The sequence below is a fragment of the Sebastes fasciatus genome, chromosome 12 (assembly GCF_043250625.1).
Source record: "Sebastes fasciatus isolate fSebFas1 chromosome 12, fSebFas1.pri, whole genome shotgun sequence".
Taxonomy (NCBI): Eukaryota; Metazoa; Chordata; class Actinopteri; order Perciformes; family Sebastidae; genus Sebastes; species Sebastes fasciatus.
Window position 1 is genome coordinate 33207190 of NC_133806.1, and position 17405 is coordinate 33224594.

Genomic DNA, 17405 nt, shown 5'->3' on the forward strand with positions numbered 1-17405 from the left:
TTTGAAATTCCCATGCCACAGTCAGTGTCACCATTTCCTTCTAGGCGCAACTACCTTCCTACAGAGACCAGCGAATGACATTGTCAAATCATATTTTAGTTGCTTTTTGTGAGTTTGATCGCGTTAAATGGGTATATGATATTGTCTCATATCGATCGCAGTCCCCTGAATTGAATCAAATCGACATCGTATCGCAGCAGACTTTGTGATATCAGAAAATATCGTATCGTTGTCCAAAGAATCGTTATAATATTGTAATGAAACTTGTGATTTACTATCGATCAAAACACAAACTTTACTGTAACATTGACAGGGTAATACTGTAGTTACTTGAGGGAAAAATAAATATATCTGATGATTTCTACAGTGTATGTTTTTTAGGGCAGTTCTAGTTGCAGATTAATTTATTTATGTGTATTATCAAAACATGTTTTTATAAAAGAGGTTCTACAGTAGCTGAAACTGAAGCAGCTTTAGTGGACAAACAAGTAAGATAAAGTTACGTTTCTGGTCTTTTCTATGTCTCATGTTACTCAATATGAGCAGCAAATAGACATATATATGTATAAATATTACAGGTAAGCAGGAGCTGTTGTACCAAGTGTGTTTTGTGTCGTTCCCTACAGTCCAGGTAAATTCTGCTGACCAGCGTCTCAGAGTCTTTGACTCCGCCCAGAGGAGGTGGCGTCAGGTGTGTTCCTCCTCAGCCGATGAGCTGCTAGCTAGCATCAGCTGTGAAGAAGTGGGCTTCATCAGGTGAGATCTTTTTGAAATGTTTTATCTCGGTGTTTTCATGCAGCATGGTGTGAAACAGGAGACTGAAGTGGGTGTGTGTCTGTGTGTGTGTTTCAGCGTGGTGAACTACTCGGTCACGTCGGTGCCAGAGGCCAGCGGAGACGGTGGAGAGTTCTTCTGTGTCAGACAGCAAGAGCTCAGCCATGGCAAGAAAATCAAAGACTCATTGTTCCCATGGTAACAAACACCTGTCTGTTTGATCCCCGCACCTGTCTCACAGCAGTCTAACCTTCCACCACACTGTCCTCTCTGTTGCTCTTTCTTTCACTTGTCTACTCGGTTGACACAGAGAAAAGCTGAACAGTAACTCAGTTTGGATGTTTTTCTGTTTCTGTCTGTGTTTCAGTGACTGTGAGAGCAGAGAGGTCCTCACACTGTTGTGTCAAGGTAAGACGGGAGCTCAGATCTGCACTCAGATACCCACCACTCATCTTTCACCACATGCTGGGCTCGTCATCCTCCCATACAACTCGTTGTCTGTGCCTGTCTGTCATTGTTTCTCTCCTTCTTTCGGCTTATCTCATGTTCACTTACTTAGCTTTTATTGATTTTATTGCTCTCTATTGTCACTCACCCATTCTCATTCTTTCAATTCAATATGTATTGCAATTTTTAAGTATTCTACAAGTATTGTGATTCGATATTACGATTTATTGTGATTTTTGTTAACTTTTTAACACTACACCATGGGGAAAAGTTGAATCATACACTTCTAGGGATTTTTACTTTGGAAAATATCTAAATTAATACATTCAAATGTTTGATTTTCAGCACATTATGTAGTCAGAGATGTCCTGAAGTCAAATATATCAGTCATTGTCAGGAATTATTTATTATCCAGCAACCCAAAAATCAAAGAATATAGACATTTCCCTCACAGATTAGTGGTATTTTCCTTTTTAATTTATAAGGGGCATGTAATGTTTTATACTTCTGGTAAATATAATCCAATAAATCTTATTTCCATAGATGTATTTTGTATATACAGTTCCCTTTGTTAGCACCTAACTTCTCCAAGGTGGTCTGTAGCTCTCCCATCAGCTCCGTTCTCTTTATCCATCCATGGTCAGCTCCATCGGGGCCATTTGAATGTATTTAACATAAATGTCAGTATATGGGTGCTCTACAGTCGTAGCGTCGGCCCATTTGAGTGACGCGTTACGATACGATAACGTTTCCTGTCGCTGACAGAGTTAGCATGCAGCTTTAGCTTTGCTCTGTCTAGCTCTGCTTTTCCTGTCAATGTGTGAAACCCAAAGTGTTTCCATCCTTTACTGGATGTGTAGTGTTTCCCACGCTGGATTTAACATGGGAGGGTGCAGGTCGTATCCACGCTGACCTTCCAACGTTTTCTACTTTGTCGTTTCGGCTCACTGCATGTTTTTTTTTTGTTGGTTTAGATGGATACGGAACGGATATGACGTCACATTACTCAGTCTATAACAATGTTTAATTGTCTCACCTACAGTTCACCCAGACAGTAAACTCTCTCCTCTCTCCCTCCTTGGCAGACTGTGGCAGACGTAGTTTTGCAGCAGACCGTATAGTTGGCGGCGTGGACGCGAGGCAGGGCAGCTGGCCTTGGCAGGTCAGACTGGAGTACGACGGAGTTCATCAGTGCGGAGGAACCATCATCTCAAACCGATGGATTGTCTCAGCAGCTCACTGCTTCCGAGAGTAAGAAATCAAGCCTGAATTTATACAGAGATCACATTTTATTTTTAATTGAATTAATTATTTTTTTTAAATTTCATCCTAGGCGGTACCGCTTCGTCAATCGCTGGCGTGTGCTGCTGGGCTCCACCTATAGTAAACCAGTCAACGCCAACGTGGCGGAGGTGAACACCATCGTCTACCACAGCAGCTACCTGCCCTTTGTAGACGCCAGCATTGATGACAACAGCAGGGACATCGCTGTTCTGGCCCTCACACAACCCCTCACTTTCAACGGTAGGTCACACACACGCACACACACACAAACACACACACAAGAAACACACTCATCAACACACACCTTGATTGCATGATTACAGTGATTAGAGATGAATGGCAAAGAGGGGCAGTCATTATGGTCATTTACCTGCTTTAGGTTTCCTGTTTCCCAGATTTGAGTCAGCAGGACAAAAGTTCTTTTATTAAACATAATTATATCAGCGCTGGACAGTAAACACCGGTTCCTCTTGTGTCTGATGCTCTCTCTCTAATCCCAGGACTCATTTAGTTTAATATCCACACTTTGATAGTGAGAAAGGTACAGTCGTTCTTACAAGAGTCATCTGTCTGTAACGTAATGAAGCACGCTAAAGGATGAGTGTGATTTACACCGGCATTTTAGGTCTGAGAGAGACAGCGGTTAACTTTGTGTCACAGCTCTGCACATTTTTAACAGTCCAGCAAACTAAATTAAACTAAATCAACATACTTATGAGGCAAATATCTAAATGCAAATATACTGTATTTACATTATCTGCACTGACCAAGAAGAGAAAACAGAATGATGAAGACCTGTGCAGAGATATAGTCGTATAGAGGAAGAACAAGGCAGTGGCTCAAGTTTCTGAAATGTAAAGGAAACCTGACTGTACACAGTCATGTTGGAAAATGTGGTTGTTCTCACCAGCTTTTAGTTTTTAGATGATTGCTGAGTCATTGATGTTGGTTAATAACACGTCATATTATGCAGTAGAAGAAACTCTAAAAGCTAAAGCTTTCAGTGGGTCACTTCTGACATCTAGTGTTTGTCCTTCATAATTACAACCACGACACGAAGTCCACTCATCATAACCTTTATTTAACTAGGAAGTCACATTGAGATTAAAACCTCTTTTACAAGTGAGACCTAGCCAAGACAGGGTCAAATAGCAGCATCCAACACATAACAAGACAACACTGAATCACGACAGCAACAATAGGTACGACAAAATACATGACATCATTAAACAGTGCATTAACAGGGCAGCATGTTGGTCATGGGTTTGCTAATTAATTGAAACAACTGCAGCTTGCAGTGACCACTTCCTTTATTCTATGTTTAAAATAATTTAAAGAGATAAGGCTCTCCAGTTTAAGCTTGGCCTGCAGATGGTTCCAGGACCAGGAACAGGACCGTAGTGGATCAGGCTTGTTTTACCAGCTTCTGTACTGATAGAAGAACTTTAAACTGAAGCCATTTATGTGAGCTTAGATTAGAACTGTTTTGGAGAATTACAAACTTCTGGTTTAAGTAAATCTGAAGTTTTGCTAGAGATGATCTTATAGACTAAAGTGTACCAGTGTTGTAACCTCCGCAGAGTGAGTGACTAAAGTGAAAATAACACAAGTATAAGGTAGTCTAAGTTAAATGTCTCTCTGTAGAGTGCATTGTTCAGTGTTGTTGATAGACTAATAGAAAAGCATGTGGTTTATAGCTTTAATCTCCTGTTTTTTCACATTGTGGATGATAAGTTACCTGTTTCATACATATTCTGTTCATTGATCAACCCTTGCCTTAGGCAGCATGATCCAGTGAGAACGGCTCTCTTTTAGCCTGTGCACAGATGACAATAAAAGCAAATATATTACATATTATGATGGTTAGCGAGAACAAGGCAGGAGCTAACCTAAACATTAGACTGAACCTAACAGTTTCAGTTCATTCATACAGTGTACGGTAAGAAAGAATGGTGGTTCCTGGCCATTGATTTACAATGACTGAATGCGATGACTGTATTTCACCACTTCCACTTCTTGTCTCCCTCTCCTGACACATGTGAGGTATTATTCTGTTCTGTGTGTTTGTGTGTGTAGAATATATCCAGCCTATCTGCCTGCCAGCGTACGGTCAAAGACTGATAGACGGACAGATGGGAACAGTGACCGGCTGGGGGAATGTAGATTACTATGGTGAGTCTGTATTTCATTACAACTGTACTGTTATTCCACTGCAGACAATGAGAAGACACGATTTACATTCCTTGTATCAACATACTCAAACATATGTGCTATTACAGTCGGGGTGAGAATCACCAGAGGCCCCTTCATATGAAATGATCATTTAATCATGATACAATGTTATTACGTTTTTATATATTTTGCGATATTCTGAGTATTACGATAAGATATATTGTGACTTATTTCAACTGCAAATGATGCAGTTTGTCAACATCAGTTTGATCTAATAAACAGTTATCACTCTGTTCATCTCAGTTTTTTATTCACATATCTGGAAGTCAGAGGTCAAGGGGAACCCGTTGAAAACGGCCATGCCAGTTTTTCTTCGACAATATTTTGCATCTTCCCGACAAGTTAGTATGACATGGCTGGTAGCAATTGATTCATTAGGTTTTTCTAGTTTCGTATGAGCACGCTACAACCTCTGGAGACGGGCATGCAAGCACGCCGTCAGATTGTGAATAGTGTGAATAGTTTATATAGTAAAAGATCAATACTTGACATCCGTGTATCGATACGATATTGCCGAAAATATCGCGATACTATGCTATATCAGTTTTTGTTACCCCACCCCTTTGTGCTATAATAACAGTGTATAATAACAACAACACCAGTGTACATTTTGATTTACATAAATACATAGAAAGGTGAGCGTAGAGTAATTGATAATTGCATAACTTAATGTTAGATTGTTGTTTTTTTTCAATGTTTTTCCTGTTTCTCTCTTGCAGGTATTCAGGCAGATATTCTCCAGGAAGCGCACGTCCCCATCATCAGCGACGCCGTCTGTAACGCTCCCGATTACTATGACAACCAGATCACCACCAGTATGTTCTGTGCTGGTTATGAGAAAGGAGGCACCGATGCCTGCCAGGTCAGAGTATATCAGTACTGTGTTGATGCATAAATGCTTTTGGGTTTCTAATTCTTTATCTGCTTTGTTTAATCTGATTAATTGAATGCCTGCGTGTGCCCAGTGCATATATACCTGGTTGTTTGATATGTTATTGGATTCCTATTTACTTGAATTTCTGTACATGTTTGTGTAGTTATAATGTGTGTGAGAACTGCTATGATCCTCTGTGGTTTCAGGGAGACAGCGGCGGTCCTTTTGTGGCAGAAGACTGCCTGTCTAAGACCAGGCGGTATCGTCTGCTGGGGGTGGTGAGCTGGGGAATAGGCTGTGCCATGGCCAAGAAACCTGGCGTCTACACCAGAGTGTCCCGATTTCTGCCCTGGATATCTACGGCCATGAGGGTGAGAGACTGGACTCTTTATTCTTTGATATGTTATTATTGTAATGCTGTATTTATTGTGTTGTCACAATGCTATAATGCACAATCAAGGACATACAGATAGCAGGTCCTCTACCACCAAGTGAATTGCATTCAGGTCATCTATAAACTACTCAGCGAGCTAGTTTTCCCTCACCCACCCTCACACACACACACACGCACACACACACACACACACACACGCACACACGCACACACACACACACACACACACACACACACACAAAACATATGATTGCCAAATTAAGGAAACAAAATGTCTTGATAGTGTTGTGCCACCATCAGATACACAAACACTCATGTTCACAGTTCCTACATTCATGTTAACGTACATGTAAAGATTGGTGTTGATGTTTTAGTCGACCACATCTGTAATTTCCTCTTGTCACATTACAGATGTATTTAACAAATTTCTGCTTCTCTCGTCCGTCTCCTCCAGAACTATCAGAACTCACCGGGGCTTCACAAAATGGCCCGGACATGAGATTCCTGCCCCAATTTTTTCCACTTTTTCTACTCTTGGATGACAATATTAAAAGATCTCGAAGATGTCAATGAGGGAGCAGTTGGACGGGGTGATGAAAGGCTGTGATGTTCCCCTCATATCACGGTTCCACATTCTCCTTCTTACCTAAAAACTGTTTTTATTGAGGATTTAATCTCTTCCTGAACCTTCCCACATTGTTACATGCTACTACTTAAAGGGGACCTATTAAGCTTTTCCCTTTCCTTTAGTGTGTTATAGAGTTTCTTTGTGCATGTTAAAGGTCTGCAAAGTTACAAAGACCACACCAAAGAGAGTTACCGTCCCCGACAGAAATGCTGCTCCTGAACTGCCTGAAACCCCTCGCTTGAAGTCCAGCCTTTTTTCCCGTAACGTGGTGATGTCACCAAGTAACACATTTGCATAACGGCTAGTTTGGCAAACCCTCAAACAAGGCTAGTTAATGCGGGGTCCAAAGAGTTTGGTTCGTGTTTTTTGAACATTAAAGCGTGTAAACACGTTCTAGTAGAAACCCAAAACACACGTATGTACCTGAAAATAAGCACAATAGGTCCTTTTTAATAGATACCCAGAATCTGCAGAGATACACAAATAAACATGAAGTTTTAAACAGATCAGTAAAGAACACTCTGTTATTATAAAGTTAAACATTGATAAAAGGGCAAAAGTGAAATAATATTAGAATCACTTAACTGGATTTAAGCAACCAGTTTTGTGAAATATAATGAGATTATTTTTATGAGATGACTTTTTTTCTCCTCTTGTACTTTTTAGCTGCATACTACTGCGATGTCCAGAAGTAAAGTTAGAAATAACCACTGTAACTTGTGCGCTAAGCAGCAATACATTGAATTGAGACTTGTAAAGGCTCAGGTTCACTCTAGATGTGAATACAAGGACTCATACAATAAGTTAACTTCCTCATGTAGAGGTTTTGTCTTGTTCCTCATGAGTCACTTTCTTCAGCGTGCACAGAGAGCCACAAAGAGTGCAGACTATAATAAAGATCAGTACAGATCTTGTGCAAACTCAACTCTTTTAGTACTTTTACATTGTGCAACACTAAGACACAGACACACACACACACACACGCACACGCACACAGGCACATACTTACACACACACACACACACACACATACACAGACAATTGGAGATGTAAAATGTCAGTAATTTATGAATATTGCTAATGAGTAACTAAAACATTCCCAGGTGAGCTTTATTTTGTAAAATCACATCAAACCTTTCACATCGTAAGGATCTCATTTCATAATTAAACTCTTACTTGTATGATAAATGTCTTTTTTTATGTGCAGTAGCCTGAATTCTGTATGAAAAATAATTATTCATTCAAGGTTTGTCTTTATCAAATTCCCACATGAACTGGTGAAGATACATTGAAATCAGTATTGTATTAATGTCTTGTAAATATTAGTCTTGTTTATGAGGATGTTTATTTGAGACGTGTTACAGATGATCTTAAAGCCAAGAGTGCAATAACGTAACCTAAATCATGTCCACAGAAAAGAGTTCTTTTACTGCACCACATATTGATCAGCAGATTTGAAATGATGTCTCATCATATCAACAGTCAGGAGTGTGTTTACTCCACTATGGCTGATGTATAGTATTATATACTAAAACTCCCCCTCAGCTCCTACAGTCGGATTTAACATCAAAACACAACACACATCTTTTACAGGACTTTGACTTTACACATTAAAAGAAACGTGCTTTACACAAAGCAAATCAATTTAAGTACAAATGGAGAGAATCCACACACTAGACTAAATCTCTCAAGACTCTACTGGACTGTAAAAAGGAAGTGTTTCGACCCAATCTGGGGCCAACATGACAAACTTTAAGGTAAACGTAGGCACAGAAATGACAGCACCCTGCTGATGTCAAGATACATTATCAAAAGTATAATGTATAATTCTACTACTGTAGATATCACTGAATCTGCGCCCTGCACCTGGCCTAAAGAAAGAATTGGATGTGAACACAACTGCAAATACATTTGAACCCTCTCTGGCACTGATTTAACAAAACAGAATGTGATTTAATTTGCATCAATAAAGTCCCTTTGAAATGATGTTAGTGTACATTTATGGCAATTATGTGTGCAAGAGAAATAAATAAATAAATACTGTAAATGGAAATTGTTGCATTGAGTTTTGTATTGAAATAACAACAACTTGTCCATTATCATTATGTAATAATATCACAGTTTATTTATACATTTTTAATGTACAGACTGCAGTAAAGAATAATTATACTAGTATACAGTAATCTGATGTTTAGTATATCCCTTTAGTATATAAAAAATATTCAACATTGTTATTCAGTAAGTATTACTGTACAGACTAGAAAAAAAACCTTGCAAAAACAGTAATATACATAAATACAAAGTATAATAAAAAAGATGCTCTAAGATCTCAATTTAACTCTCCTGAGAGACTGAACTTTGACCTTTTCATAACTATCTCAAGAGTGAGACGCCACATGACGAGACAAGTGGAAGTTTCCAGTCACACTCAGCTGGACTGAGCCAGTGAAGTGTAGATCACAGAGTCGTCGTGCCCACAGGCTCTGGACCTGAGGTGGAAATGATGGTATTTGTTGAATTTTAAGGACTGATGGTGACATGGTGATAATATTACTGCACATAATATCAGTCAGGCTGTAGCTACTATAGAGGTCATGTCCTCTGTAATAATAGGAACTTGTGGGTTTTAATGATCTGAAGAGAAGTTTACATTCTACAACTAGAAAATGCATTTCCTGCTGAAAATGCAAAGAAACGCTGACAGCTGAAATCAATTGCAAAGCATTGCTGAAAATGCAGAAATGTGAAATGACTTGCCTAAAAATGTTTAAGATCAAATGCATTTCACTGCACTGCTGAAAAACCTAGAAGATGAAATGTACAACTGGCAGAGCTGGAAGCTGAACTGCATTAGCTAAAAAATCTAAGAGCTGAAATACATTGCTAGAAAAGCTGAAGCTAAACTGTAATACTGTCAAGAGTGGTTAATTTGAATTTTCCTGAATAGGCAGAAAGAAGAAATGCTTTGTATGTATATCAGACAGATGAACTGCATTGCTGAACACAAAGAGAGAGAGAGAGACAGAGACAGAGACAGAGACAGAGACAGAGACAGAAAGACAGAAAGACAGACAGAGCAGTATTTGGGTGGAATAAACCTTTAAAACTAAAAGTCCAAACAATACTGGGAATGCTGAATCAGTATTCCCACAATTATACACATATTACACATGTCATGCTATTTTAAACTAATTCAGATATTTAGAGTGAGCATCTGAAATGACAAAAATGTACAGAAAACATGAATGAATAAATAATTCTAATTCCGAGCAAAATGAGATTTTCTTTATGGTGTTTTCAGACTGAAGATGGAGCTAATTCTGATTCAGTGGTGGTGTAGTTGCATATAAAGTCAATGAAAAGATGCAAGTGATACAATTGTGCTCGGCGGTGCAAATTGGGACAAAGATCAATCATCGAAAACTTGACAATAAAAAGCTGCACTTATCCCAAATGATTTCACTGAGAGAAAGTAAAATTAGGAATGTTTTTTTTTGAATACTTCTTTGGTATGTTAGGTTATAGTAGGAGGGAATTTGCACTCATGACCTCAGATATTGTAAAATCTTACAGTCTTATTTAAAAATGGGGATTTTTTTTATTTTTCTCTGTGAAGGTCAAAGGTCTTGAAGTGTCTTCTTTTGTAACGTAGTTATTTCAGACTGTACAGTAAGAGGTGATTAAAGGCTACTCATACAGTATGAACTTGACTGGACCCACAGTGAGTAATGAGGAGTAGCTACAGGTCAAACTGTGGTCAGTAAACCTACCAGGAGTTGTGTATGAGATGTGGAGGACGGAGGTTTCTGGGTTTAATGGTCACTGTTGAGTAGGTGACCTCGTCTTCATAAGATGTGGCGTCCTGAGGGGAGAGGAGAGGAGTCACTTTAGTCAACATCTGATGGAGATGTTACATTGAACGTTCATGTTGGTGCACCATACTTACATCGGGTTCAGGGTGGGACCTCCTCTGTGAATGAGGAGTGATGTCCTGAGCAGGAGGAGACGACGGCGGCAGCGAGTGGATGTTGTCATAAACTCTGTTAGATGGATCTCCAGACGCTGAAGAGCTCGAGCCTCTCCCACTGAGCCTGAAGTCATACACAGTCTGCTGGAAGGGACATAACAAAAGTCTGCTGAATGATCCCTTTACTTTCTTTTAGTTTTGCACATTGGGAACTTATAAGCATGTTCTTTGGCTCCTCTAAAGTTTCTGGTTTTGCATGTGCAAAATAATGTGAAGAATATTTCATAACAAGGAAACTGAGATATCTCACTTCTTTAAATAATAGTTGAGACTCTGGCTAAAGTACAGAGACTGAACATGCCATTCAAATAGTTGATATTCCTATTTAAATGCATTTTTCTACTAGTTGTGACATTGAGAGGGAATTTAAAATCCCCCCAAATCATTAAAGTTTAATCAGAGTCATTTAATAACTTATATTAAATGTACTCACCTTTTTCTCTGCACGGGTCCTCTGTTTCAGCCTACCAAGACAACAAAAAATAAAATAAAATAAATCAATAAATAAAAACATGAATGTTTCTCCACTCAGAACAGAGCATAATTGTTGCTCAAGTTTTGATGTCACGTTTTTAGAGAAGTTGTTCTGTAATAATGGGAAACCCAGCAGCTTGATACTTCTATAAACTGCTGCTCAGTTGGCACAGATTTTCACTGACTACGCATTTTTTCACTGCTGGAGGTGAAAATTATTAGTGTATGAAAAAAGAGCTTTTAAGACATTTCTTAATCCATTAGTACTCACGATAACGTCTCTTTGCAGTACAGAATATATAGAATATCTATTATATAAGTCTTGTGAATAGATACTAATGACACTAATATTAACTTAATACAGATCATCTTTCATTATGTTAAAATACAAAAGAGCTCCAGCTTTAAAAAAAATAAATCAACATATTCAATATATTAATATACCTTAGGTATGCATACAAACTGAGTATGTGGTTAAAAGTGGCAACAGAGTGGAAATTAAGATGACACACATATAACGCATGCTATCACACATGCAGCCATGACAACATTAAGTGAGACACATCAAAAAGTTACCCAACATGAGTAAAAAGAGAAGGCGAACAGTAAAAACGACTGAATGATGAATGAGTCATTTCCCTCTCTCCATCATTCGTCGACTCACCAGAACAAAAGAAGAAGTGTCACAAAAATAGAGACTCCAACTCCAGCTAGGATTGGGAGGGACCGGCGGCCTGAGGAGAAACACACTGTAAGGTTAGATTACTGTTGGTGGAAAAATAAATGCTAAATTAAGATGAACTTTCTAGAAGAACGAAGCAGCGGTAGTAGATGAAGACACAAACCACGGTTCTTTTCCTTCACAGCGAGCAGCACCTCGGTTGAGTTGTTTCCCCCTAGTTGGTTCCCCGCCCGGCAGAGGTAGAGTCCAGCGTGGGACATGTCCACAGAGGGGAGGGACAGCACCTGTCCTGATCCCACCTGCAGCATGGAGCCAGAACTCACCCTGTACCAGGTGTAGCTGTCTGCTGCAGGGTTAGCAGCACTGCTGCAGGTCAGGTTCACACTGCTGCCCTCAACTACATGTGGCGGCTCCACTGAGATGGAAATGTTCTCTGGACCGTCTGAGAATAAAGTACAAACACGTGTTAACAGTTTTATCCCAAAATGAGAGAGGAAATCAAAAGTTCTCATCCCAACTGGTCACAATCTGACGCTTCGTCAGACCCCTCGGCGTCACTTTTTCCGTTGCACTAAACACGTGCTCAACAAGCCTTCAGCATAATTAAACAAAAACACTTGTTTAGGTTTAAGGCAACAAAACCACTTAGTTAGGTTTACCGTAGGAATAAAACGATATGGTTTGGCTTAAAATTACTACGTTTGTGAACACAGGACATGAACAAACAGCTGATCGTAAAGTGAACGTGAAACGTAACACACGGGACACGAACGGCGGTCTCCTGGATGAAAGCCCTGTGTTTTTTATTATTAAACCTTTATTTAACCAGGTTAGTCCCATTGAGATTAAGAACCTCTTTTCCAAGGGAGACCTGGCCCAGACAGTCAGCTTAAAGAACACAGAGCTGCAGACAGAGACACAAACAGAGACAAAATACAGTTCACAAACACTAAAAGCACTAACATTTGCATTAAAAGAGAACTATCTAAAGACAAATGGGGGGACAAAAAGGAACTTTTCTGGGAGTCAGCTGTACAACAAGGGGGCTAAAAACATTGGCACGCCATAGAGTCTGCTTCTAAAGCCTTCATTTTAGATTTAATAATGTTTAATGATACCAGCTCCTTGATTTCCAAGTCGTTTTGGAGCAAATTAACAGGCTGAGGGTGCACAATATGCACTGTCCAATATGTTTGTTGGACCCATTCACCTCCCTGTGTGTCTCGTTCGCTCATCACAGCACTTTCTCTGTATTTACTGTTGCCCCAGATGGGTTTACGTTTTAGTTAATGGAAAGCTTTGTGCGTCAAGAAATGTGCCTTGTGCGACGGTATCGAACGCCGACGGTCGTGACAAAGCAAAGCGCTGGTATTTGACGCTCTGGGAATGAGAGTCTCACACTAGTAGAGTAGAAGGTAATCTACAACAGCAGTAGTTCCCCACCTGGGGGATAAATGTGAGGGGTCACACAACGATTAAAGGAATTATAATGACAACTGAAGGGCTAAAAAAGAAAATATATTCCATTATACACGAATTTGCCTTTATTTTTTCAGACTTTTCTCTTATTTTTGCATTTTTCTTTGGAAATACTGGACAAGTTCACCTCTCCAGGCCTCTAAAAATGCTTCAAATGAAACAATCTAATACAGAAAAAAATCCTTCTTTGGTTGAACTGCTCCTTACTAAGACCATAACCTGTGGTGAAGGGTCACACATGCTTCATTTTAAGGGGTCACAAGACTGAAAGGTCAGGAACCAATGCAGTAGAGTTCATTCAGTAGACTGTTAAGATATCTCAGTCTTCTTGACTGAATTTTCTCCAAAAGTGTCAGACTTGTGTCTCTGTCCCTCCTCTATAGACACATTTATAGTTCTCCATAAATCAAATCATTGCTATTTTTCATCTGTCCTCGGACTTTCCCTCCTTTCTCCCCGTCACCTGACTGCCGCGCCCATCCACACACCTGTTCCCACTTCCCTCATCAGCTCTGCCTCACCCTCCTCCTCACCTGCAGATCATTCCCTCGTTCAGCCTCTCTCCACATATCAGCTCCTCCTCTCTCCCTGAACCTTTCACACATCCTGAGAGCAGACAGAGACACACTGATGGAATTTGTGATATAGGGTCATCGGCAGTTTCCTGCTGTGAACTGACTGACTGTTGGTTGACATTGAATTTCTCCTGTTTTCAAGGGTGAATTTCTGACACCCCTTGAACGTAACATGAGAACTGTGTGTGTCTTAATGGTGTGTGCTTCTATCCACATCAACACAGTTTCTGTAACAAGACATTTGAAACCATCTCAGCATCCTTACACTGGACATCCAGGTGAACCTCAGTAGAGTTAATCAGGTCGACGCCCCCCCGGCTGATGTTATTCCAGGCCTGACAGTAGTACGGTCCACTGTGTCTGGGCTGGACGGCAGAGATGGTGTGATTCTGTCCTGAACTGATGAAGCGTCCGTCTTTATACAGGTTGTATCCACTGTGGGTCACAGGAGGGTTGGCATCACTGCTGCAGGTCAAAGTCACCGGACTTCCTTTGATGACTGACGGACTCACTGACAACGTGACTTTGCTGGGAGCATCTGATTGAGAGAAGAGCAGGATGTTAACAAACAAACCTCGATCATTATCAGTGGATCACAATGAATAGTAGAGTTTACTTGGAAAATAAAGATACAAGGATGTCACTCCATGAAGCAAGAATGACATTAAAAGATATTTCTTATAATTTGACTCTAGTTGGAGGTTAATGCACCAAAAGCAAATGTTTCTGTCATCATTCATCTACACACAGCCAAAACATCAGAGTGTTTAGGGTGACTTTTAGGCTTCAAAATAACTGAGAAACAGGAACATTTCATAACAACTTTGATTTTTTTTGTAGTGTTATTCATGTACTTACATTGAACATTCAGAGCCACGGAGGCAGATCTGACCGTCTCTTGTTCTAGGACGGCACAGTGGTACCTCCCAGTATCCTCTCTGCCGGCCTGGAAGACTGGCTTTGGTACCCGTTGTCCATCTCTGAACCAGACGATGTTTATAGGCGTAGGACAACCTGACACACAGTCCAGACTGACATCGTCTCCCTCTGTCACAGCGCTCGGCTGGACAGCAGCGGTCAACTCTGATTCAGAAACAGGAGTTGATTAATTTCACTAAAACATATTTAATTCAACGAGGAATTCACCATTATTTAGTTATTACCTCTTACGGACAGATGAGCAGGTATTTGACTTCTCCATCTGTTGAGTGTCGTCACAAAATGAAAGAAGTATTCTCCTTCATCGGTGTGTTGGACATCGTTGACCAGCAGATTACAGTCGCTCCAGTAGTTGCCCACATATTTAAAGTGGTGTGGGGGTGTAGGGAGCTGTGAGAGGAGAAACTTCTCCCATTCGCCAGACACATACAGGGCTTTAGACCAGCCGGCTGAGGTCACAATATGACCTAAAGGATAGTCATACTGGCACTTAATAACTATTGATGTCCCTCTCAGAGCACACTGATCCTCGGGGGTCACCCTCCAGGATCCGCTCCACACGCCTTTGGGCAAAAATAAAAAAAGACACTATCAAATTGTTAAATGTTAGATTTAGCTGTAGCTATTTATCCCCACTGTATTTGGTCATAAGATCCATAAAATACCCAAATTAGATGGTATGAAATGTATTAAAAGTCAGTTGTATAATCATTTTATTGCAGTTTTTCTATACATTAATTTAAAGAATATGTTTCCTTACCTGGCATTATTACCAGAATAATCACAATCAAACTCTCCATTGTTAAATTCAACCTGCAACATCAGGACTTAGATTAATATTCAGTCTGTTTACAGCAGAGAACAATGTCAAAAACACATTTTATGTAAATTAAAGTTAATTGTACTCACCAACACCAACTAAAGCGTGCTGACTTATTGTGGATTTTGTGGAGTGAAAAGCAGAAGTGGGAGGGTGTCCCCTCCCTGCTTCCTCTCATCACATCGTCATCACATTCACAGTGCTCGTTATATGAAGTTAGAAAGCCTCATATACAGTAATAGGACCTGGATCTGAACACACATAGACAGTACACTACATGCTCAGGATCCAGCAGAGCACACAGCCGTCACCCTGCAAAGCAGCACCTGCAGTTTCCTCGCGCCATGTGTCTTCAAATGTCCCCGGGTGTCTGAAGGACATGAATGATGGGCATCAAACATATTGTACTGCCATGTGAGTCAAATAGTGACTTAATAGTGTGATGGTGCAATGAAACATTAAATGCAAAGGATAGATGGTTTCATCCTGAAGTGTAGATGGCCTGTTCGGCGACAAATACCGTCGCTTTGTCACGGCCGTCGGCGTTCGATACTGCTGCGAAGGTGCCTTTTGTGGTTGATGTATGATAGAGAGCGAAAGAGACATACATTAGGTGGATGGGTCCAATAAACACAAGGCTTTCATCCAGGAGACCGTGTTTGTATCCCGTGCGTCACGTTTCACTTTACGATCAGCTGTTCGTTGATGTCCCGTGTTCACAACGTCAAGTCACATTTTTACTATACAAATGCAGTCATATTAAGCCCAACCATGTTGTTTTTTCCTAAACCTAGCTAAGCGGCACTGTTGCCTGAACCTAAGCGTGTTTTTGTTTGTCTTTTAACATTTGTACTTCAAGGTTTCACCTCTTTTACCCCTTTATTTAAGTGTTTTTTTTAAGGTGTTTTTACGTGTTTTTTTTTAGTCTGTGATGATGTATGTGTATATTGCGTTATGTGATGAGCTGTTGTTGTTATTGCTACTGCAGCAAAACCAATTGCCTCTCGGGAACAAATAAAGGTGTTGAATCTTAATTCACAACATTAAGCACGTGTTACTGCGACCAAAAAGTGATGCCAAGGGTTCTGACGAAGCGTCAGTATGTGATGAGTTGGTGTTGCGATGGCTCCTCGGACCTCCACAGGATTTGTGTGTTTGAGCTCCTTACAGGCTGAATGTCCATGTGAGGAAGATCCGTAGGAATTATATTCCTTATATCTTGCACCTTCAAGCAAACTCTACTAGGTGTGACTGCTTTGTGATCTGACTGCAGGGATTTATAAACTCAGTTTCTTAAAACTCTCTTAAATCTCCTGTTTGTCTTAGGACACGGTGGGGGTTTAGAGGTCAGCTCCACTGAAGGGTTCTTAGTTGAAAGCCAGTTTTAATCTGGGACACAGGGATCAAAACAGAAAACATGTGGCCGACATGTCACAAACAGCTGGTCCCACATCGTCATCGCCAGCATGGTCTGTCCTTGTCCACAGGGGGGTGTTACTGGACCGTGCACCCGACAATGCAAATCACTGGAGGGTTACAATAAGAAACTTATTATTATTTGACCATGCCTCTTTGATCGAAACGTTGCTTTTATAAATGAAATTGCTTGGAGCTATCAGTGTCAGTAAAGTGTGCAGGTTTGTCGTCTGTTTTTTGCCTCTAATATCATGAACCATTAGTGTAGACTTTTTATTGTCTTGTCATAACTTTAAGCACATTACCCCAACCAAATATATCTACTGCAGCTCCATATCAAGAGAGGAAATGTCACAATAA

At 40.2% G+C, this 17405-nt stretch overlaps 2 protein-coding genes across 5 annotated transcripts in view; one reads left to right on the forward strand and one right to left on the reverse strand.

Annotated features, from left to right (window-relative positions):
- Positions 1–8686, forward strand: part of hpn (hepsin) — a 23884-nt gene extending 15198 nt beyond the window's left edge. For all 3 annotated transcript variants that reach the window (XM_074654785.1, XM_074654784.1, XM_074654786.1), the window contains 9 exons: positions 627–756; positions 853–972; positions 1142–1182; positions 2307–2472; positions 2555–2745; positions 4582–4677; positions 5457–5599; positions 5818–5982; positions 6460–8686. In XM_074654785.1, coding sequence (XP_074510886.1) covers positions 627–756; positions 853–972; positions 1142–1182; positions 2307–2472; positions 2555–2745; positions 4582–4677; positions 5457–5599; positions 5818–5982; positions 6460–6504 — 1097 coding nt within the window. In that variant the 3' untranslated portion in view covers positions 6505–8686. The remainder of the gene's footprint in view (positions 1–626; positions 757–852; positions 973–1141; positions 1183–2306; positions 2473–2554; positions 2746–4581; positions 4678–5456; positions 5600–5817; positions 5983–6459) is intronic.
- A 99-nt stretch (positions 8687–8785) lies between these two features.
- On the reverse strand, positions 8786–15774 carry LOC141779772 (B-cell receptor CD22-like). Of its 2 annotated transcripts, none has more exons than XM_074654783.1 (11): positions 15719–15774; positions 15570–15622; positions 15034–15372; positions 14729–14953; positions 14136–14408; positions 11980–12258; positions 11799–11868; positions 11094–11124; positions 10580–10741; positions 10404–10495; positions 8786–9122 (listed from the first exon to the last, which is right to left on the reverse strand). In XM_074654783.1, the coding sequence occupies exons 2-11, from the start codon at positions 15607–15609 to the stop codon at positions 9062–9064; spliced, it is 1572 nt and encodes a 523-aa protein (XP_074510884.1). In that variant the 5' UTR covers positions 15610–15622; positions 15719–15774; the 3' UTR covers positions 8786–9061. The 2 variants fall into 2 exon arrangements, with proteins under 2 accessions (XP_074510884.1, XP_074510883.1); XM_074654782.1 differs by having other exon boundaries at positions 10580–10744.
- Between the last annotated feature and the right edge of the window lie 1631 nt (positions 15775–17405).